Source organism: Catharus ustulatus, chromosome 12 (genome assembly GCF_009819885.2).
Source record: "Catharus ustulatus isolate bCatUst1 chromosome 12, bCatUst1.pri.v2, whole genome shotgun sequence".
Classification (NCBI taxonomy): domain Eukaryota; kingdom Metazoa; phylum Chordata; class Aves; order Passeriformes; family Turdidae; genus Catharus; species Catharus ustulatus.
Window position 1 is genome coordinate 10,556,698 of NC_046232.1, and position 24,255 is coordinate 10,580,952.

A 24,255-nucleotide genomic window follows, 5' to 3' on the forward strand; every position below is an offset into this window, starting at 1 on the left:
TTGAGTTATATGACAGTTGAAGTGAGGGTAAAAGAAAGGAATATCTTAAGGCAGTTTTAGCAAACAAGACTTTTCACATTTGTGTTTTCTGTATAATGATTTAATATCCACTTCTGCATGTTTTGGCTATCAGATTACTTGATGACAGGACTACTCAGGTCATGTCATTGGAAATGTTCTCACTTCCTTTCTGGAAGCACACAGTAACTTGAGAGAGGTCCACTGCTGTTTAATGAAGGTTTCCATACTTCTTTGCACGAAGAATGAACAGCAGAAGCTCCTTCAAGGAGGGATCACCTGGACACACAGACAGATACAAAGACAACCCTACTGATAACACCTGAAGTAGAAGAATGCAGTTTATCACACTTTCAGCAAGAACACAAGGCCACAGAATAAACTAAAAAAAAAACTGTTTTATTGTGACATTTATGACATTGAACCCTTGTTGATATGAATGACTATGGGTACTCTTGACATGTTACAATATGTCATGGTGTAGGATGGCACTGATTGTCATCTGACTTTTGAGAATGTTTAATGGTCCCTACTGACCTCAGTGCATTTTGGCAAGTCACAGAAACTTTATCATCAGGTTTGTGTATACAGTTAACAAGTAGTTGGTCTTATAAGCACCATTACAAACCCTCACATTAAGGGTATTATTAATCTAGTTTACAAATGCTTCATTGATAAAAATAGCATGATTACAGTATACACACACTTAATTTACATGTAATGTATTATAGGCATAACTGAGATAAACTACTGAGCTAACTTTGGTTGATTGAAGTATTTAGACTGAATAATGGCAATTTTGGCTTCTAAGTTGTGTAAATATTACAGTGCATTTATAAATCTAGGTTGAAAATTCACTAGCACCAAATGGATATCATAAATGGCTGACCTAGTAAGTTGTAGTTGGAGAAGCGCAGTTTAAGAATTACAAAAATAGAGCTGTCCATCAGTTGAAAGCACATTCTTGTACCTCTGCTGAAATGATGACGTGTCTCAGCATCAGTGGCCAACTTGCAATGGTAAAAGTCCCAGTTTTCAAGATTCAACATATCAAGGTAGCTCAGCTACACGTCAAAGCCTGAGAAAGTGGTAGTTTTGAGCTCATGTATTCATCCTGTACCTTGTTTATAAAATAATATGATAGTGCTTGTTCATACAAATGTACTCATGTAAGATTGTACCTATGATATGGAGAATCTGATTGGGAGGAATATTCAGTCCTACCTATCTATCTTTGGTTTAATTATTTGGTCTTTGGTTGATGAATTAATGAAGCAATATCTGAATTTTCATTTTCAGGTTATCTCCCAGCTCACCACTGAGGTAGTCTTTGTCATGTTTTGCTTCAAGCTGGTAAAGTTCCTTCTTTTTATAGAGTGGAATACTACTGATTTGTAATGAATAATTTCCAGGCACTGGCTTCTTCTTTGTGAAATGAAGGTAACTTATCCCGTCCTTCTTATTGATTCTAAAGAAACCATCTTCATTTCCGGAGTCAATTAAATATCGGTTGTGGTTTGTCAGTGTGGTGAGGGCAGGGAGCAGCTCCAGGATGCGATCTTTGTTGCTGAGATCCGAGATGTTGATGGAGAACACTGCTGCTTTCTCAACGTCCCAGCTGGCCAGACTGATTGGCGGCTCCAGCTCTTGCTGATCCTGCACAAGAACAAAGGATGTCAGTTGGCTTTGTCAGAGAGCATTTCACACGTGCCTCTGTGTGTTTCTTGCCCAGGTCATTCATTACTAATTAGACAATTTTTAAAAAGGGGTTCTGTAACATCATCTGTCAAATCCGCTCTTACAGGCCTAGGATTCCTCAGGATGAAGGAGTTTGTCCTCAGAGTTTGTCACCACCCCTGTGTGGGTAAGAGGAGCCCGACACACACGCTGTGAGTTTCTGTGCACGGGCCCTGCTGCCTGACAGATGAAGCCCCTCTATGCTGGGAGCCTGTGACCAGCCTCCCACAAAAGGAGCAAACAAGGCACACTCTTCCTCTCTGCCAGGGGAGCCACAGGCTGAGAGAACAGCTGTGAAGGAGAGCAGGATCTGTGAGGGAGCCACAGCATTTCAGTGAGGATATTCTGCTTTGCAAGATTCGTTTGGGTTAAGCATGGAGCCAGGGCAGCCTGCAGGTGCAGCACAGAGCTGGAAAAGCAGCCTGGCCCTTCACCTCTGAACGGGTGGTAACATTTCAGACAAGCTGTAACATTTTCATTTGGAAAGGAAGGAAAGCTCTACATTACTTCTGAGACAAAAACACTACCTAATATCCAAAACTAGCTTTGGTCTACTTTAGGATGTAGATCTTTCCTGAGGGATTGTCTCTTGGCACACATCCTTCTGAGCCCAGCTTTCACAAGACAGACACAACCCCTTTCCCCCCAGAAAAAGTCAATTACCTCTGCTTCACTTGCAGTTTCATTAGTGCTCCTGCGCTTCCTTCCTCTCTTGGGATAGCCATTGATTTTACATTCATAACAAGCTTCTGGAGAGAGGGAGTTGTCATCTACTTCTCCACTGAGTGAAAGCTCTTGTCCTTGACCTCTGCCTAGCCCCACTCCAGAAACGCAGTGTCTGAGGAAGGAAGAAATGCAAAATTAACTCCAGCAAGACATAGATCTTATCAAAAGCTGAATCTGGGACTGCAAGTACAAATAATTAAGCAATTATGAGGCATTCATTTCCTAGGAAAAATTTCTGCTAAAGTCAACAGACAAAATTCTCAATGAATCACAATGAGGCCACTCTTTATTTCAAGAATCTGCCTTCATGGGTTTTTGCCCAAGAGAGACCTGCCAACATTTAACAGTCTTAAAAACACAGGCTTAAGCTCTGACTTGTTGTTAGCAATTTCTGTTACCCAGCCTGGAACACATTTAAAGAGACCAGTTTTCAACAAATGCTGAAAAATCTGAAAAGTGAGGTCTTTCATAATGCATCCCAAAGCTTTTAGTCACTTACAAAATTTAAACCACAGTCTTTCTGCTTTCCATTTGGGTTGCTTGTTCCTATATGATGTACAGTCCTAACATGCCCACTGGACCAAGGGAAAATTGGTTTTATTGATAAAGGAGACATTTGTTAAAAAAATATTAATTTGAAACACAGAAGAATATAGAACATACAAAAACCTAAGAGCATGCAGAGTTGTTATTCCAACCAGCAGGTGAAACCACTTGTATAATGTAATTTCTTTTTGCAGCTGGTAGGGGGTGTTATCATTAATGTTTGTTTTGCTCTTCTTTAAGGAGACGAGTGAATCACAGCAAGGAGTGCGAGCTCCCAAGTGCCAAGCTCAGGGGACTTGGCAGGCTGCTGAGGTGTGCAGGAGAAGTGAAAGCAGTACCTTGAAATAGAGGATTGAACGTGGTAGCCCTGACCAAATCTCAGTTTCAAGCATTAAACCTCTCCCTTTCCATGGCTACCTTTCCCCACACCCTCCCCACCCAAAATCTCCAACTTAGCAGGTGCATCCAACTCTTGAGCACCTTCCCAATCCTATCCCTCTTTAACTGCTGACAATGCCCCTGGTTCTGCTGCTCCACACTGCAAAGAAAGGAGTGGACCATGTCCCCTTGGTATCTGTTAGTTTAAAATGAGAATCCCTTACCCTTGTCCTATTCTGAAGTAACCAGGTGGACATCCACAGACGTAGCCACCTTCAGTGTTTGAACAACCATAACTGCATGGGGCTTGTGCAGAACCGCATTCATTGATATCTTGGCAACCTCCACTAAACTGCTCATACTGAAATCCAGTAGGGCACATACATTTATAGCTTCCCAAAGTATTGTGGCAGGATGCTCCTCCACAAATGTGTGCACTGAGACATTCGTTTTCATCTGGAAAAGAAGCAGAATATATCACGTTAACTTTTACCCAGGTACAGTCCAGCCTACCCCTTGTACAGGTTGTGCTTGGCTGAATGTGCTCCAGCTCAGATGGACACAGACAACTGCACTTGTCCTCCCCTTTGCCTGGGGCAGTGGTCCCTGGGAGATGGCTACAACCACACAACACCAACACTGGGGTTACTCTACAGAAGACAGTTCATGCCATGTCAGCTCATGCTCTGGAGAGCAGCAAGACAGAGAAGATGACTTAGATAATTCTTCTCAGAAATAACTGAGAATAAAACTTTGTACAGCCAGCTGGTCAAGTAATCCCTTGTTCATGGGCTATACAACATTAAAAGAAAAAGAATAAGGAATCAAGCTCTGACACTTTTTTCCAGGCATTGAAAATTCCTCCCTACACATTTACATTTAAATATTAGACATAGGTAAGATATGGGAAGTAGTAAAGGAAAAATAAAAGCAGCTGTAGATACAAAAAAGACTGTTATATTCTGAACCAGTCCTTTTCCAATCTTCCTAAGGGTGGCACTGTAGGAGTTTGAGGTCAGTTCAGGCTTATTTACTGAAAATGGCTACTTTTTGAAATGAAGCTGGTCTGATTTTTGATGTCTGATGTGGCAAATTGCTTCAAAAAGTTCCGAATATTATTGTCCCAAATTTTCTGTGATAAATGCATATGTACATTGTAGGTGTATGCCCACATAAGAAACTCCATTTGAGAAGTACAGAGCAGCATCTCTGACCTCAACATCCAGGTTACAGGAGAATAAGTAATAAGTCAGAGCATTATTGTCTTTTTCCAAACAATGTGTCTCTTTGTTCTTTGTTTAAAAGCAATGACTTTGCTTCTTGCAGCCTGATTCACGATGTGGTGTACTGTGGAAGTGCCTGGGCAGGGGATGCAGTCACAGAAAGCACAAGACATGGGAGGAACCAAAGCATTCTTCAGTGATTATCTAAATGTGTTGCAGCAACATAAAAAAAATCCCTGAACGATTCATTAAATAGGCTAAAAAAGACACAAACTGTTTGCAGAGTTGGGACTGCCAAGGAATATGAAGGAATTGTCACGGAAAAAGCTAGCACGTGGATTCTTCCCCTGTGGTACACCCAGGAGATCCAGATAAGTATCTTAAGAATATACAGTTACAGACAGTACAACATGAACATTGGGAGATCACAAGGTATTAAAACCTGGGGCTGAATCCTGTGTTCCCAGAGCCTGTAAGGGTTTGCCATTAACTCAGAGTGATGTTTCAGGGTTTATCACACCTCACAGCAACTATACCAACATTCTAACTGCTTGTTTGGGCCACAGGAAGTTACTGCACCAAGAGCAGATATGCTCACTTCACCATGTTCCGCAGCAGCAAGAAAGGGGACACAAGAGAGATTAATTCCATTCTTTTCAGTGAGTGTCAGAGGGGGGGAAAAAAAGAAGAAATAAAAGTTTTGGGACTCAGACTCTGCACAAGCTGTGCCCTGTAACAGACACCTCTGCCATGCTCAGCTTCTGCAGGAAGGAGAAATGCCATGAGGACACAGAGACCCAAATCTCCTTTCCTGCAGCTTTGGATTTCTGCCTGGACTGTCCCATGTCCAAGAAGATGGAAGCACTGACTGAGTCTTGCCCCAGCTGTGGCTCTCAGAAGAATTTTCCCAGGTGAACTATCTGGTGCACCAGTATTTTTGGTGCCAAGGCTGGCATCTTTCTTTCAGTGGAACCAGTAGTCAGTGCTTATGCATTTTGAAACTGGTATTCCCTGTATAAATCTAAACAGTAGTCAGTGGCCTCAAAGTTGGAATATCAGTGTACACCTGGTTTGGAAATACACTTAGTTAAATGTTTTCACCCAGGAAGACCTGGAAACAGCCAAGATGTTTCACAAAACTCAGCGCTGCACTTTTTCAGATTCCACAGTGTCCTCCAGCAGCCAGATATGACAGTGTTGATTTGTTGGGGAATTTTAACCCTCCTGCAGATCAAAATTCTAATTTAACTCTAAACTCTGCTAATTTATTTAACATTAAAGCCCCCAATATGTTTGTGTTACCTCCTTGTTCCCAGGCAAACTCTAGAGTGCTAGAGTTTGCAAGGCAGACGTCACAGCAAGGACTGCAGATAATGTCAGGAGGTTTGGTAAGCACAATTAAAAGGAGAGACCTCCCTGGAGCACCACAGTGATTACAAGGCAAGGCATTTTTATCTTTTGGAAAGCAAAGAAAGCCAAACAAAAAGTTATAAAGCTCTTTGCTCTCAAAGAGGTCATTAAACACATCTCTGGGTATCCACACAAGACTAGCTTGCGTGAAGCCCATTAAATGTGATGGAAACTGCACATAACTGTCACTAGAGGAAAAATTATTCCTGTTTCTCTTGCTTGAATACAGCACTGCTGAAACAAAGGCTTTTCCCATGCCTGCTGCACAGCAGCCCCATCTATGAGGGCTCCGAGACTTGGCATAGCAACAAAGTTTAGAAAGGAAGAAACAGGCATTTAACTCACCACTATATTTACTTATTAACATAAACCTATGTACACTAGCATTTGTTAATTATAACCAGAATTGTCCTGTAAGCACTCACTCTAAACTGTATCCCAAAGCTTCAAGGAAGCACCTTTAGACATACAGCTGCAGGTTTGCTCAAATATGACAAATTGTTGATTCTGTACAGAGGAGGGACTTAAACACAGCAGTCGGTGTTGTAAGAATGGCCAAAGCACAGATCAAGTAGGATTTTAATGGAATTTGAGATGTTTGGGGCCAGAAGTTGAATTTTATGATTTAACAATTCAAAGTTGTATAGTTCTGAGAGTACCAGGCACAATTCACCATCCACTCTTAGACAGGACCTTTGTCCAAGCACAGACCATTGCAGAGCTGAGTAAGATTTCCTTTGTTCAGACCACAAAATACATGAGTAACACGAGTTTCCTCAAAGTCTATACAACCTCTAGCACCCTCAAGGACAGCTTTGTGCTTAAACACTTCTTGAACCAGGACATGAGCTCCTGTGTGCTTCATACCCACCCTGCCTTGACAGATCACACTGCTGAACTTAGCAAATTATAATCAGAAAAAGAAAATACGGCAAACTGCACCATTGCCCTTCACTTCTTGCTGCTAACAAAAGTAACATGCATTTGAATGTATGAATTTACAAAAGTGACTTGCCAACACATTGGTTCCACTGGTAATGCTGGAGATATCCTTGTGGGCAGCTGCACCTGTATCCTCCAATTATATTTTGGCAGCCATGCTGACACCGGTGGTTGCCATCGCATTCGTCAACATCTAAAAGGGTGAAACACACTCTGAGTTTTGGGAGAGAAGCTCAAATCATGCTGTATTTGTAAAACATGTTACAAATAATCATATATATTCATTTATCATACATATATATAGGTCTATTTCAGGATCTTCCGAAAAACTGACCACTTTGGGCTTTTTGGGTTTGGATTTGTGGCTCCACAGCAAGTAATACATGGCTGAAAACCATGGAAAGCTCTCACATTCAGCAAAAATTGTCATTTTTGCATTCTGCTGTGGAGCAGACAGCAGAAAGCCATTTGTATATGGGATCCGTAATCCCTTCCTCAGGGTCCCAGCTCCACAGCAGACAGATCCTTGCTTTTACCCAGGCATCCAACCCAAAAATCCCAGGATACCATTTTTCAAAACAACCCAAACTCTGTCCCAGGAGAAGGCTCTGAGGACCCAGAGGAATAAGTCTACAGCCCTTGAACTCTCTCTTGAGCAGGTCACCTTGGAGATGCAAGACTTCCTGTCCTTGATGAATCCCTCAGAAATCCATGCACGATTCAAAAGAAGTTCACTGAACTTATGACACTTAAACTAAAACATTCCAGGCTACGTCTCCTCAGAAATATCTGCCCAACCCTTTAGAATTCTGCAATACATCCATTTTTTATGGCCCTCAGAGAGAAATGTTGCCTCGTTGCTAAATTTCTGTACTCCCCCCTTGCTTCAACCTACACATGTCCTTCTGTAGATTTTGGTGCTTACTCCATAGGTCCTTCCTTGGGTGACAGAAGAAAGAAGATTAAGGAAACGAGAGAAGGCCAAGTTAAATGCACTGTGCTGTACCCACCTTCACAGCTCTGCCCAGTTTGATCAAGTGAGAAGCCACGTTGACATTCACAAACAAAACTTCCTGGTGTATTCTGGCAAATGCCCTTTGCCCCACAAATATTGATCTCTGTAGCACACTCGTTGTTATCTGAGGGAAACCAAAGCTCAGTGTTAGTTTGTAGTTGTCATTTCAAAGCTGATGTTTTGGCCATGCTAATGATGGAAGGGTTGTGGCAGGAGGTAAAGGTACATCAGTAACACGGGTGTCCCACTGCCCTCCCAGGTTCTCTCTTTGCATTACAGGACACTTTACACTGCTTTGTCTTGAATTTGGAAACACAAAAGTAATAGAAAGGGAAACTTTCTTTTCTTCACCAAGAATAAGGAGTTTGATGTTTTGATCTCCAAACACCTCCAGATTCACACCAATACCATGGGATATTCAAAGTGACACAGAAACAAGGATCCAACTTGCAGAGCAGAAAGTGTGTTTTGTAAGAGGAAGCAGTTTAGTTTAACATTTCCATGCTCCCAATGGGTATGCGTTCAGAGGACAGCTGCAGAGGTGTGTATTTCATAGCTGTTTCAAAAAGCCTTGACATGATCTCAGTGAGCTACAAAGAGAGAAACAGAACTATTTTTTTGCTCAATGCCTAAGAAAGGGTAAGGCAAGAATTATAGTGCTGTTTTTACTGGCTGGTTCTTGCAAGTGCAAAATTCAAAGACAGATTATGAGAGCAAGGGAAGGTAGGAAGGGGCCTCTTTGCATTTCTGGTGGGATTAGGATCAGAATCTGGCCTATGTTTCCCTTTGGTTCCTCAGGAAGATGATTTTACCTCCTTTTAACTTTGCTTCTGGTCAATAATAAATCCCAAATCTGTGTCTACCTTCCCATGCCACCTACCAATGCAGGCTGTATGGTGCTGAGTGAATCCAGGAGGACATTTGCAAGTGAATCCCCCAATGGTGTTGACACAAAGGAACTGGCAGTTGTGCTGCTTTGTTGCACATTCATCAAGATCTGGAAAAACCAAGAAAACATCTTTCACTTATGTTCCCTGGACTCAGAAATAAGTGATTACAAACAAATAACAGCAAATAAAGCTTTCTGAGTTTACATTCACTTTCCATGCTGGTTTCCAGTTCATCTTACATGAAGCCCCCACATTTAATGAATGGGATTTGGAGTTACACAGTGTCCATGCTAACACTGAATTGCAGACAACACTCTCATCTGTCTGAAAGTTGCTGTGACATAATAAATGTCTGCTCAGCCAATAAATGGGAAGTCACCACCTTCATGAGACCTGGCAGACTGGAAAATGGCCTTGCACTGAAGCACACTATTACTCCAAAAGAAATATATAAATGCTAACAACAAAATACACTGTCATTCTTCATGGCAAAATTTGGAACTGCTGCTCTAACCTGTGTGGTTTTAGTCAAACCTCAGTTAACAAGACACATAAATATGTCTTGGAATTCTAACAAATATTCCAAAATCTCTCCTGCACTGCTGTGCCTTATCCAGCATGCTGCAAAAGCAATAGGTAAAAATTCTTTTGATGATTGGCAATGCATGCAAACCATGGTCATCTTTGCATCCAGTAAGATTCATTTATCATTGAATTATATGGCTTAAACCAACAAGCTTACCAAAATAAGAACAATCATATCTATTATTAATTCAAAAACCTTTAAAGATCAGCTGCCATCAACCTGCAAAAAATCTTCTTAATCTGTTGTTTACCCAAATTAACAAGGAATTAACTGAAATACCAGCTCCACCCTGTGCAGGCCACTTCCACTGTCTTTAGTGGAAACACTCACACCAATCAAGGAGATTCAGATTTGCATCATTTAAATGTCCTTGCAATTATTTTTGCCTGTGAAACACAGTTTCTGCAGTAAATTCTTTTCTTGATTTTTACCTTTGCAGCTTCTCCCATCTTCTTGCAGGATGTATCCTTTAGGACATGAGCACTGATAGCTCCCCTCTGTGTTTTTGCAGATGAAATTGCAAGGTTTCGGAGACTCATTGCATTCATTCAGATCTACAAGATGCAAAATCAGATACCTCACTGCTGGTAATGAAGATTTGTGATAATGTTTTACAAAATGTTCAGGACAGATCAGAAGGTAATCCAAATCTCCAAAGCATTAACAAGTGACATTTCATTTTCTCTATTTTCAAAATCTTTCTATTTCTTTCTTCAAGTCCTCTCTTAGCAATAAACTTTATATACAAACACCACAACGAAAAACCTACCAATGCAAAGAGTGCCAGTGACATCTGTAGTATAGCCTGGATTGCAAATACAGTGATAAGATCCCCTCTCATTGATGCACTCCCCATTGCGGCAGACGTCATGAATAACCTTGCACTCATCAATATCTGCAATTAAATGAGGGTTAGTTGTTAGTGGAACAAAACTGACTTTGTACAGCTTCAATAGATTCTTGTGACCTGACACAGAGAAACCCACACCTCACTTACATAAAATAACTACATAAAATAGTGAAATATTGCACAGATTTAAGGAGAAATATTAAGTGGAAAAATACAGAATGGAGCATTAATCTAACTTTCTTATGCAAAGAACAAGCTGTAAGTGGAAGGGAACAACTGGAGCTGTTCATGTATCAGCCTCCACAAACCAAACACCACTTTGCCTTCATGTACACAAATAGCTCTCAATGTGTGCGTGCAACTCACTCAAATGTGCAAATCCCCATTTCAGTGCATGTCAGTCAACCAGGACATAAAGCAAGTATCTGCCAAGATGGGATGGATGCCTCATCATCCATACCTTCGGCTGTGCACCTTCCTCCCAAAGGACTATCCTGTCAGCATGAAAAATCTCAGAAAATTCCAGCTAATATCCAAAACATTCAGGACCTTGCAGTGTTCAAATATGCAAAAAGAGAATTTATAATTTATCAATTAATTTGGCATTGTCTAAGAAATCATTTAATGAAAAGTACCTGCTCCACTGGATGTGTATCCTCGGCCATGAGGGCAAAGCTTTTTGAAGGCCACAGTGCCTGGGAAGGGACAGACCTCACAGTTCTGCCCCCAGCCTCGGCCACCGTCACAGCAGCATTCCGATTTGGTGACAGCGTTCCTGTTGCTCGAGCCGATTTGGCACATACTCTGTAAGACTTCAGTGAAGCAGTAGCCCTCCCTGTTGTCTGGAAGACAAATGGTGCATCACTGAGAATCCTAATGGTGAATTCCAGAGGGTCACGAGGTACTGGGAGTTCAGTCAGAAATATAACAGAAAGGGCATACTTCACCCTGAGACTGTGGAACTGAGAGTGAAAGACTACCAGCAGTAAGAACAAGAGAATGACATCTAAGGGAAACAAAGACAAGAACTTTAGCGAAAGGTGGAAGACAAGAAGTTAAGGCATGCTTATAAAAATGTATGTTTCTGTTTGAACCTAAAGAAAAAGAACTGGCTGAAAATCAGGACCAAAGAAATGTCAGAGCAGTTCCTGGCTGACTGAAACCATGTCAGCTTTCATAGCAAGTCACCCCAGCTGGACTGACTGAGGCAGGGAAGAAGGAACTTGCAAAAGGACACCTACATATGAAGGCCCCTTCCCATAGACATGCAAATTCAAGAGTGTGTTTTCTCACCACACATTTCTAAATTTAATTTCAGCTCTCATTGTTGCTATGCGAGTGACAGCTCATTCAGGTGTGAACTGGGACTTACCAAGGCACTCGTCCTGGGTGTCGCTGACCGTGAATCCCTCGTTGCACTCACACTTGTAACTCCCCACTGTGTTCACACAGCGGCCGTTCTCACAGAGCCCAGGTTTGGTCTGACATTCATTCTCATCTGCATTTTTGAAATTTTATGATAAAAATCAAGTCCACTATTAGGTTAATGTAGGTAAGAGGTTGGTACAGAACTCTTATGCTGTGCATTCTGCCTGCTTGAACTTCAATTTTTTTCTTTTTTGTATATTTTAAAGTTTCTTTTATTCACTTTTCAGAGGAAAGATGGCCATCTAGCTCACAGTTTTTGTATATATCTGCAGTATATTCCTCACTAGTTTTCAAAATTTTTTCATAGTTACAGCTGCACTTCTGAATGCCATCCAAAGTTTAAAAAAAATTCAGATCTACTCTCATTCATTCTAGAAGAGATAAACAAGCCTACAGCATCAAACCCAAATCCTCACCTTCTTCCCTCAGAGCATTCAGCAGCAGCAGTACAAACTGATTGTAAAGACACCCACACCCAGACTTTCTACTTACTGCCCGCAGATGTGTACACCTGAACAGCAAAACCAATGTGTGCAGCACCAATAGATCCATTACACAAGTAATTGTGTAATTCTGCCCCTGAGTTTCTTTACACTTTGTTAAATCCAAAATTTTTAGCCCTGCTGAGGAACTGTGCATTTCAAGAGGTTCAGCACTTCAGTGTCTCTTACCTATACAGCCTTCCCCGTCTGGTCTGCGCTGATAGCCAGGCCCACAGATACACATATAGGTGCCAATTAGGTTTTTGCATTCCATCTGTTTTGAGTCACAGTCATGAATTCCTTCTTCACACTCATTCTGATCTAAAACACAAGGTTTAGACTTTATTATATAGAGACATGATCCTGGAAATTCACAACAGTAAATTCTGACTTTGGGATCTCAGTCATAATCAAGCCCTACACATACATTTATTGTTCTAAACCAACCATAAAATACACTAGCCTTGAGCAAATTGATTTCTCCCAAATGCCCATTTTTAGGGCAAGACAAAACCACATCATCTGATATGACCTCACTTTAGGCAGATGTATAAATTTACTGGCAGGACAGGCCTAGTACAATCAAGTGCATAATGCAAACCATAGAATTTCATCCCAAATTCTTTCTGACTCAGTTACTTCCTGGGATTAAAACTCTGGCCCAATAGTGCAGTGAGTCAGAGCCCTGCCCCTGCAGGAACTGAAATCATTATCTCATAACTGTGAATGTGGTAGGAGCTTTACCTCTGCACATTCTCCGGTCCTCGCGCAGAACGTACCCCCCGGGGCACTTGCACTCGTAGGATCCAAAAGTGTTCACACAGCGGAAGGCGCAGAGCAGAGGGTTCTGAATGCACTCATTGACATCTGGATTTGGAGGGACAAACACCATGGGGGAAGGGAAACACTTATGTTAAACCCAGCAGACTTGAGAGCACAAGTATTAGGTACAGGCAATACCACAGTTCCCAGTTTACTGAGGACTAGATTTTAATAGCTGGGGATCCTTGGTTCCACTCTTCATGGATTTTTGCAGAGAAGCAGGCACCAGACATGCCAGGATGTTTGCACAGCTACCTGAAGTTTCAATAAGTTTGACAGCAAGCAGCCAATGGAAACAATTTCCAGATCTGTGCTGCCAAAATACTTGCTCAGTTAAAACTATATATTTTTCCCACCTAGGTTCGGTTTTTTGGATTGGTTATTTAAATTCTACATGCAGTAATTCAGCTTCCTCATAAATTGAATTCCATAAAACAATATCCTTACTAGAAATATTATTTTGAAGTGCATTTACATACAGCCTGGACTACTTGAGTAATTACTGCTATATGGTGATGTTTCTGCACTCTGCTAGCTCCTCCTCTGCAATTTGAGCTTCTACCCAAATTCCACAGGGAAGTGAATGAAGCTCTAACTGCATGTAAAAATAATGCAATCTGATGCAAAAATAGAAGAAGTCTTTTGCATGGGCTTGCAAAGAAATAGGTTGTGGCAGATAATTTAGGAACAGCTGTGTCAAGTCAGAGGACAGTGTCAGAACGTCCTAGGACATTCTCCTCTCCCTGGTTGCAACAGAAGGAGATGAGTATTAAAAACCTCATACCCTGCATGCAGAGATCTTTCCCCTGATGCAGCCTCTCAGTTTAAGGACTTCCACAGCCAAAAGCCACAACCAAACTATCAAGCTTAATTTCCACTGATGGATTCCCACACAAATTTGTACAATCTCTTTCTGGGTCAATTTATACTTGCGGCCTCACTAATATTCTTCAGCAAAGGGTTCCACAACTTAAATAAGTACCATGCATGTAAAAATGTTTGCTTTGGTTTGTCTAACATGGTCCCTCTATTTTTGGTACCTTTACCACTTGTGGCTTTATAAAATCATGTATCTCTTTAACCACATTTTCCACACTGAAAATTCTAACTTATTTTTCTTCTATACCTCTGATCTTCCTTACTTCTCGTCATGCATTTTCAAATTTTCATTTTTGAAATTAGACACCAAAGCATGAAAAATTTTCAACCTAGGGGTACCATGGTAATTGTTGAGTACTGCATTTGTATTTTCTCATTTGTTCCCTGTTTCTTCCCTGACTCGCTCAAGCAGCTCATTTCTTATCTTCATCATCCAAAGTGAGTCTCTTCACTCAAGGAGGTAGGCAAAAACCACATACACAGTAAACAGCACTTCTGGGAACTGTTCTGAAGAGACTGCACCCCAACATGCTCCTCTCTGGGCAGTCTCTTAGCAGATACCACCTGGAATTCTGTCCACCCCAGCTCCAGTTAGAGAAACATACTACAGTTCAAGGTGGATACAGGAAGGAGGAGCCCATTTTCCCATTTCAGATAAAGAGGTATTGTTCCAAGCGACCATGTTTTATTTTTAAAGCTGCTTTACCCCCCTCAGCTGTTTTCAAAATCAGGGAACACAATTACAACAGTCCTTAGCACACGAGTCTCACCTTCACAGGTCATCATTGGCCCAGGTTCAAATCCTTCTACACAGGTGCATTCAAAGCCTCCTATCACATTCCTGCAAGTTCCATTTCCACACGGGTTTCCAACAGCACATTCATCAGTATCTGCAAGCAGTTAGACCAAGCAAGAATACATGGTTATACTCAGTCAAAATGATAAAAATCTATATTGTTGATGTAAAACCAGAAAAATAGAAAATACAAGAACTCACTTAACCTAACTTAGAACCACAGACTCCTAGAATAATTTGGGATTGTTAGAGGTTATCTGGGTCAAACACTCAGCCAGAGCAGGGCCAGTTTGGAGCAGATTGCTCAGGCCCTGCCCTGCCACGTTTTAAGCACTAGCAGGGAGGAAGGCTCACAATGTTAGAATAAAACAAACCCACTGCTCCTTAGTGCCATACTTAGCAGGTCAGGAGAATCTTTAAAATGGAAGCTGGAACAGTTGTACTTACCCACACATTCTGCTCCTTGTAGGATGTAACCATAGGGACATTCACAGCGGAAGGACCCATCAGTGTTGATACACTGCCCAAATTTACAGTTATCAGGATCAAGGCACTCATCCACATCTTAACCAGAAATACAAACAACACAGTAAGTGAAACTGGCTTCATGTGCTTTTAGACTTCTCTCAAAGAACAAAGTGTTCTGGCAAAAAAAATCTGAGATCACAAAAAATACTAATATTTAAATTCTGACATATTAGGATTAGGGCACAGAATTTATTTTGCAGGCTGGCTTTCAGAATGCAGAAAAGAAACGGATTCTAAATGTCAGATATAACCTCTCTGACTGGGGCTACAGGGAGAGCAGCAGATATGAAAAGCAGTAGTCATCCAGTGCTCCTTAAATGCAAACTTTTGCCAATAAGGCTGAAGTGCTGTTTGTCTTGGGAGAGAACAGAATGTACTGAAGGGATCTGGGAAACTGTGGTTTGCACTTCTGGAGGATTAAAACCATTTACTGTAAACAGGCTACACATATTGTATAAGAAAAGACAAGTATGCTACGTGACATTAGATCCATTCTCTAGATCCTACATAAGTTTCTTAGCTCTAAAAGAAGTTTAATTCCTGATATTTGAGATATTCAAGTTGGAGTTTGAAATCAGTATGCAAAATTGGGAAAGATAAAAGGTATAGAAGTTTCCACAATTCATGGCTCTGGGAAAAAAGTGGCCGAGATGTTATTCTCAATTGAAATGGAGAATGGCTTATGGGTGGAAAAGGGACACTGATGCAAAAGTGGCACAGTGCAGTTCAGGCACTTACCCAGCCTTGCATCACCAGGTCCAACAAGGATGCCAATTCCAAATGGACAAATCTGTCTGAATGCCTCTGAAAAAAACCCATAAAAATCAAACCATATGTTAAAGTCTATCTTGGCAATCAGCATTCCACACAAACTACACGTAACCACTGCTACCAGTTCATCCTCCTCATGTTCAGGTCCAGAAAAAAGGTATGTATATGTATAAACATATCATTTTATATTAATGCAAAAACTTTATGTTTGCTTTACATTTCATCTCATCTCCTGTATGCATATGTATAAAATACCATGAATAATTAGCAGCATTTAACTTCCTTAAGAAGCAAACTAATGCAACATTTCTATTTTAGAAGTATCAATAGTAGTGACTGCATTTTTTTCTGTTGTAAAAGTAAAATTTCCTACATTTTCTGAAGAAGGCATAATTTAATCCAGACTTGGCTATCTTAAAGCTATTTCTTTTTTAAAACATGAGAAAAAGGGCCTTGATATCCTTTGGGAGAGTTAGGACTGTGAAAAATACATGTGCTGACACTTCAAGGAAATGCTGCAACATAAGCTGTGCTTTGGTTCACATGGTCCATGTCAATGGAATGAAACATGCATAGGCAATTGGCCTAGGAGGAATATTGCAACTGGCACTTCTAATTCTCTTTTCTAACCTCAGCTTTTGTGAGGATTTTCTGCAAAACATCTGCATGACTAATGAATGAAATGAACTGCAATCATGTATTGCTGAAACCAGTAATGCTGTTAACCGCATTTGTCAGCACGAATTAAAGTCCGTTCAGCAAATTGCACCACGATGCTACAGAGCCTGTTGAGTTGCTTGATGTCAAGTTACTCAGTCTTAAAAGGACACTAACAAAGGAAAGTGTTTCTTCAGCAATGGTCCAGGCTGGCTTTCCTTCCTCAAGGCCTGCATTTTGTTATCCCCTGCTATTTTTGCAAGTCATTCACATTGATAAGACTGCAAATCACATTTTCTTAACAACAAAATTCAGATGCAGATCTAGATTAACTGTTTGGGCTTTTATTTTAATTAGATTTCATGTTTATGGCACCTCCTCCTATAGCTATGTGCAATTAGAAGACTTCTATTTTTGTCTTGCAGGAATTGCTACTCAGAGCCTATATCACAGACCTACTTGCTGCTTTCCACTTTCTGTATGTGATACCTCCATAGCAAAATACCCAGCACCTAAACACTGTAACAAATCCATAAGCAAAGAAGGAATATGTTTGATATCTGACTATCCAAGGGACATGGTTTTCTAGTCTGCAATGGCATCTACTTTACAGAAATCTATGACAATTACTAGGGTTGAACACCTTTAGCAAATTATTTTTCAAAATTCCTTCTAATAAGAATCCCAATCTCCTTTCAGTTCAGAGTATGGTAAGCTACTCAGTAACCCACCATCTGCTTCCTCTGGGCAGAGCTCACAGGGATCTCCCCATCCCTGCCCCTTCAAGGCACAGCAACACTCTTGCTTGGAGTGGTTTCGGGATTTCGGCACAGAACACTTTCCGTCTTCAAACTTGGTAAAGCAGTAGCTCACTCTCAGATCTGCACAGAGAAAAAACTTGTTATGAGCAGTTAGGGTAACCTTGGCACGATTTTCACTTAGAGGTGTAAACTGAAAAATTCCAGGATACACACCACCAAAACACCCAGTTTCCATCCAGCTCTGTTAATAGGGACCATCATTGTCTGACTGTGGAAGATTTGAATAAGGAGGGAAGCTCCCTACCTCAGTAAAGAAAAGCTATGGGACAGTTTCCTACCTCAGCCATGGAAAAGCAAGGGTTTTTCTCTTTGGTCCAGCAGAAATGGAAGGGCTATCCTCACTCCTCTTTGTAAAAACCTAATATTGCCTCATGAATTTATATTCTAGTACTAGTAAGAATCACTCAAGACATTTTCATCAACTTGCAATGACAATATTGTGTAGTGCTAAAATGAAAGGCAATTTTCAACAGTCCTTTCCTTCCTCCTTCTTCCGGAGGTACACACAAACAAAGCAAACTCTCCCTGCAGCACTACATTTTATTCCCTGGAGCTGGGTAACCAGGATGCTGGACAGAGCTGAGATCACAGACCACAAGCATCCAGCAGGCAGGGAGCTGGCAGCGCTCTGTGCTGGCAGGGGGACAGTAGCAGGGCAGTTATGGAAGCAGCTGCTCATCCACTTTTCCGGCTGCAGCATCAATGCTGGGCAATGTCCAGGTTTTAACAAAGTCCTAGGTAATGGGAAGTTTTGAACAAAACTTTGTTTGGCCTGAGATACTTGAAAAAAGAACAGTCTTCTTTAGGGCATGGAGAGAAGCCCTTTTGAAGTTCATACACAAGTGTGCATTTCCTTCTGACATTGTGTGGAACAGTGGCCTATGTCAAAAAAGTAGAAGATTGGGCTGCATTCTTTTTTAGGATTTTCTTTCTTGGTGGGTTTTTGTGATTTTTTTTTTCTTCTTATCTGAAGAAAAGAAAACTTTGAGACTGAAGAAACTTCATTTATACAAGCTACATAAACACAGCTAAAACACGCTTTCTTGATGTTGAGTGAAGTAACTATGCCAAACTGCATGGTGGTTTGAAGACTTGGATGAATGTTTACTGCAGGTTGGATTCATTTTTACCAAAACCACAATTTCATTTAGCCCACTGTGAAGTGAAGAACTCACTATGGTGTCAACAAGCATCACTGCTCTGTGCCAAGCAAAACTACAGAGGTCCTTATAAAGGTCTTACTCATCAGTGGTTCCCACTGTGCACAGTGTATAGGACATTTAATGCTGTATCTATTTCAGTATTTCCAAAGCCTTTAAAGTAACACACTCCCTAATTTGTTGTGCTGTTTCTTTATACACAGAATAAACTAACCTGTGGCTTTTAATTACTAGATATTCAGCTTTTAGCATCTCACCTGTTAGAGCCCGTGTTTAGGCTCTGAATGGTGTATGCCAGTATTTACTCCAGTAATCTGGAAGCCAAAAGACACTTTGGATTTCCCTAAGCACATGGGTACTTATTGTCCACACAACATAGCTTGCAAATTTTTTCCAACAATCTTTTTTTCCACCCACATGTTTTCAGAGAGGATCAGCAAATAGCAAATGTTATGGTGAATATGATAAGTGCTAAGGAGAGCCTTAAAACTGGAAATGCTGCCTTTAGCCTCCTGCCTGTATTCATGCTCCATGTCTGTCTCTTGTTGCTGTCTACACAGAGCCCAGGTAGCCCAAATATTTCTTCCAGAGGTGCAAGAAAGGATTTCAGGACAACATAATTTCATTGCTTAACCTGGTGCATAAAACATTAAATTCACCCCTTTTATTGCAGTGTTCTGTTTAATGAAAAACAGATGTTAGGGCAAGACAGAACCTGGCCCCAGCTACAGAATTATCATGTTTTCCCTATGAAAAACACTGTTTGAGTCCAGAGCCTTCTTGCTGTATTAGAAACAGCTCTCTAAAAAGGCATTTATGAAACAAACAAATTTTGAAATGCCAGAAAATAGGAATGGACTTACCTTGGCATCGCCTTCCTGTGGAAGACAATACAAAGCCTTCGGGACACAGACATTTGAAACTGCCTGGAGTGTTGCTGCATGTGCCCAGGGCACAAATTTCTGGCTGTTCCACACACTCATCAATGTCTGTAAGAAAAGAAATTAAAGAGATGAGAAATAATAATATTTACACTGGCAGCTGATTACATAAAGAGCAATTTTAAATCATCACTGATATCTAGCATATTTGACAAATAAAAAGGCCCGAAAAATAGAACAGAAAGAGGAAGCAGTAGTCCAATTGCAAAATTCACTAGTTAGTGTTCAAGTCCTCGGGCAGCGGGCAAGCTTCAGCAATGTATCACCAAGGAAACGGCCTGGGATTATATTTTTCTAGGGTTCAGAGCAAGTGGTTCTGGTTCCAAATAATGTTGGTGAGACCTTTTCTCAGAAGTGAGACACTTACTAGTAGCTACAGTTCAGAACTGTAGACTGCCACAGAAGACTGAACATTACCCACATTTAAATGCAAAGAAAATAGGTAACAATTGCAAGCAGCTAAGAAAGAGACAGAAGAAGGATTTTTCTGTACACACCTTCACATTTGTCATTCTGCAGGATGTAACCAGGAGGACAGATACATCTGAATGAGCCATCCAAGTTCTGACATGTGCCTGGTGAGCATTTTCCAGGCTCCAGTGCACACTCATTGATATCTAGGAGAAAAGACAATTTATTTGAGCTAATTGCTGTTATCTCAATAAATCTCTGACTGAGGCCACTTTAATTTTGATTCCATCAAACTGAAGGTGTAACTTTTCAGGAGCAGGAGGAGTCATGTTCTTGTCTTCTTGTCATTGTTTCTTTCTGCTAGGTATGATGATGGCAGTGTGACAGTTCTCTCTGACCTTACTGTTTTACTAAGCATATCTGCTCAAGGTTTGCTGCACTTTTTTCAATCCTAAAAGAAAGCACTCACCAACACAAGTCCTTCCATCCAGAGCCACCTCATAGCCGTCATTGCAGAGACACTGGAAGGACCCAATGGTGTTCACACACTGACCATTTCTGCAGAGCATCCCATTTCCACTTGCACATTCATCCACGTCTAAGAAAAATAACATTAAAAGATGTCAGAAACATCACAACAATGGCAACTGGGTAGGTGAGATTTCTGTTTCCACCATATCAACAAAGTAGCTAATAACACAATCCTGTTTCAAGAGCAAGTGAGAGGAAATTACTATATTATAAAATTGTCAGAGCAGAAGTAAAACCCAATGTTCCTGTATCTTGTGCCAACGTTCAAGTGGCTCTAGAAAAGTGAGCAGTGCATAATCAAAGAGGCCTTTTGAGACTGACAAAATAGGGTTTTGTCTTTAACCATGCAGATCATGCAAAAGAGAAGATGGTACTTATGGTACTTTTATTAGAAGCAGAAAGTGTCAGGAACACTGCCTGGGCTCAGCAGCCCTCACCTATGCAGTCGTTGTTGTGTGAGAGGATGAAGCCCAGGTTGCAGCGGCAGTTGAAGGAGCCGATGGTGTTCCTGCAGGTTCCGTTGCCGCACGCGTCTCTCTCACACTCGTTAATATCTGCGAAGGAACAGAAGAGAAATAATCCACTGCCACAGACAGGAGGGAAAAAGATTGTCCTGTCTCTCAAAAATAAGATTTTACATACATTTACACACTTGATACTAACATCTACAAAAATAATCAGAGGTCCAACAATGGTTTACTTCATTGGGGCTCCTATATCACCCTTCCAAAGTAAGTATAAGCTATCTATAATTGTAAGTATTCTGAAATCTCAATTTGATCATAAAACACAAAACTGACAGCTGTGACTGGGATAAATACAAAATTCCCTTGTTAATGAAGATGACTGTTCCTGAAAAAGCATTTTTTCTGGCAGGAAATCTACCCTTCATTCACTCTATTAACAAGTAGGCCATATACAAGTGCTGCATTGCAACACTGATCTACTAAATTTCTTGCCTAAAAGAATAAGCAAAACAAGATCCTCCAGAAAATTCAAAGAAAAATGAAATATTTTCTTCACAAATGAAGAAGAAATTAGACATCATCAAAGCATTCACAGACAGGATATGTAATTTTAAAGGTCCACTCTACTTTAATGAGATGGTTTTTATTCAGCTTTTTATCATCTCTAATGGCCAGTTTTTCACCTTTGTCTGGTGGTAAAAGGCTCACGATCTCAGATATTATAATGTAACTCCTTATTACAGAGGGGACAGACTTAGTAACTATTTTAATGGGAGCCTAAGTTCAGTTTAATTTGATATACTTACCTATACACATTGTCCTGTCATCATTGGTTTTGAATCCATTGTGACAAATGCAGTAGAAACTTCCAACAGTGTCGATACACTGCCCATGGCTGCAGATATTGGGAATTTCTTGACATTCATTCCGATCTGAAACCAAGAGAAAGTTAAGTCTTCTAAACCACAAGGCTGGAAAGATGCATTAGCAGCAACCAAGACAATTTCCAGTGCATGGCCCAACTTAAAATAGTATTTTTAATTTATTAATGACAAAAACATTACCAAGTAAATTCCAGAAAATAGGCTTATTTGCATGTAAATTACCTCTTCCACTATTTGTGGACCTGAAAAAAATTTAGCATAAAAATTATATTTAGCAAACTCAAATTCTTGCTAGAGGAAAAGCATATCACCATGGCTTTGAAAAGCAGAATTAATGACACAAGATTGGAAAGGGTCTGAGTCTGAGGGCTCCATATTGACTGCAGGAGATATGAAAGAGGCATATGAATTACAGTTTGCATTCTTCTCATGAAAGCAGCTACTTGCATTTAGCCACATTTGATTGTACAAATTGCATGATCAACTCATGGAAATCAACAGAACAGAAAGGGGGATAAACACCACACTTTTCTCACTAGGCTTGGAAAGAGATAAAAAGCACTGGATTTATCAGCTCATCATGCAGAGAGAAAACAGGCACACATACACATGCTGCAGCATCCATGAAATGTAGTAATCCTATAAACTAGACAGAGCTCAAACAGCAAGAAGAGTTACTGCAATATGGAGTCAGGAGATATTTTGTATAATTCTGCAGAGAAGGAGGAGAGCTCTCCTGCCAGCCTGTGATTGCTGCCTTTACAACAGCAGTGCACCTCTTATACTTGTTCAACAGCCAACTGCTTCCTGCTATTCTCATTAGAAATGCTTTCAGGCAGAACCCAGGATTCTATCAGTGAAATGTAAATGAAATAAAATGTTAACAAACAAAATGTTTGCTCTCTGGCATAGTTTTTTCCATGGCAAATCAGAAACATCAAATGAGGTGTTTCTGTTGACCTCATCACCACTAAGAGCTGGTTTGATTCAATATGCTTCCTTCCTTCCTCCTCTGAATGCTGCAGCTCCAAAATATGAGAACTGAGGTGATGCCATGAGCTTACATTAGAACTGATTAGGCTCTAGTGCTCAGTAATTTTCTTTTATATGCAATCTAAGCCAAGCAGATGCAATTTCTCAGCAAGCCATCCCAAGGTCATTGCAAAAGTAAGAGTCAAGTTGTCCCTAATTGCAAAGAACTTCATGTATTAAAATTCATTTTCCTGCCTCTCTTCTGCATTGTACTTGGCACAGAGACAACCAGCACATGGACAGCCCCAGGATCTCTGTACATCCCAGGGGCTGTGAGTGCTCTGGGTGGGTGTGCACTGAGAACCAAACTCTCCCAATGCTATTGATGATTGCACTGCTAATTACAGTTTGAAGGAGGTAGAAGGAAAGCCAATGCTGTCTTAAGAACTCCTAATCTTTACAGCTCAGTAGAGCAGAGACAAAAGAAAAGCTATGACTCTGATGCTTGAAATGAATAGTCGTGAAAAACTAATTTATAAGAAAAATTATTTATTTTACCTCAATAGAGAGCACCAGTAGAATGCCATCTTGAAGGCAAGGTAAATGCAGTACTCCTAGTACCAGTGGCTGTGATATATCAGGTTTGGCTCAATAGCACATAAACTACCAGGGTGTGATTGTTTTCTGTGCAGTGGCATGGCTGACCCAAAACTGCAAGGTGCACACCACTCTCTGCTCACAGCAGAGTGGTTGGGAATTTCCTTCCTTTGCTGGATCACATACTTTATCAGCCACTTTTATTTTTACTCTAATTGTGTAACTTTATTTTCACCAAATATAAAATAAGAGCAAAATACAGGGAAGTATTACTGTTTGTGCCAATTCATCTTTAGAATTGTAACCCATATCAGAACCTTCCCTTGCTCTTCCTGTACTGCTGTAATGAACCCTTAACAACAACAATTACATTAGGAACATATTGAATATTTACATGTGCCACTGCATAGTTTAACAAAGCAAAGTTCTAGTTCTCATACTAGTGCTCTGATTTCCCCTACACCCTTTTCCCATAAGGGTCACATGAAACAATGAAAAAGTGCACTGCAGGGAAAAGTGCACTTCCTAAAACTCAAGTACTCAGAAGCAAAAACCCAAGGATAATGTTACTGGCTTCCGTTGTAATTCTTATTTTGTTCAGAAATGTATATAGCATATAATATTTACAGCAGCTTGGCCCACTGCAGTCTTTAAAATCTCAGCAATTCTTCAAGCAAGCAAGATAACATGAATGCCTCTCGGGACTAAGATATTGTAAGAAAAAGCAAATATATTAGAAAACTGCAGTCCCAATCACTGAGTATTTAAAAATAATGTTATGGCCCCT

At 40.6% G+C, this 24,255-nt stretch overlaps 1 protein-coding gene across 6 annotated transcripts in view; it reads right to left on the reverse strand.

The window, feature by feature from the left end:
- Positions 1–396: 396 nt before the first annotated feature.
- FBN1 (fibrillin 1) overlaps positions 397–24,255 on the reverse strand; it is a 153,389-nt gene continuing 129,530 nt past the window's right edge. For 3 of the 6 annotated variants that reach the window (XM_033070192.2, XM_033070194.1, XM_033070191.1), the window contains 21 exons: positions 21,822–21,947; positions 20,986–21,102; positions 20,487–20,615; positions 20,104–20,223; positions 19,529–19,654; positions 17,416–17,565; positions 15,995–16,060; positions 15,176–15,292; positions 14,703–14,822; positions 12,976–13,098; positions 12,421–12,552; positions 11,694–11,819; positions 10,957–11,163; positions 10,241–10,366; positions 9,903–10,025; positions 8,876–8,992; positions 7,991–8,119; positions 7,054–7,173; positions 3,630–3,861; positions 2,419–2,593; positions 397–1,674 (listed from right to left, as the gene is read on the reverse strand). In XM_033070192.2, coding sequence (XP_032926083.1) covers positions 1,285–1,674; positions 2,419–2,593; positions 3,630–3,861; positions 7,054–7,173; positions 7,991–8,119; positions 8,876–8,992; positions 9,903–10,025; positions 10,241–10,366; positions 10,957–11,163; positions 11,694–11,819; positions 12,421–12,552; positions 12,976–13,098; positions 14,703–14,822; positions 15,176–15,292; positions 15,995–16,060; positions 17,416–17,565; positions 19,529–19,654; positions 20,104–20,223; positions 20,487–20,615; positions 20,986–21,102; positions 21,822–21,947 — 3,071 coding nt within the window. In that variant the 3' untranslated portion in view covers positions 397–1,284. Of the gene's footprint in view, positions 1,675–2,418; positions 2,594–3,629; positions 3,862–7,053; positions 7,174–7,990; positions 8,120–8,875; positions 8,993–9,902; positions 10,026–10,240; positions 10,367–10,956; positions 11,328–11,693; positions 11,820–12,420; positions 12,553–12,975; positions 13,099–14,702; positions 14,823–15,175; positions 15,293–15,994; positions 16,061–17,415; positions 17,566–19,528; positions 19,655–20,103; positions 20,224–20,486; positions 20,616–20,985; positions 21,103–21,821; positions 21,948–24,255 lie in introns of those variants that run through there. The other 3 variants (XM_042779688.1, XM_042779687.1, XM_033070195.1) reach the window with 3 other exon arrangements.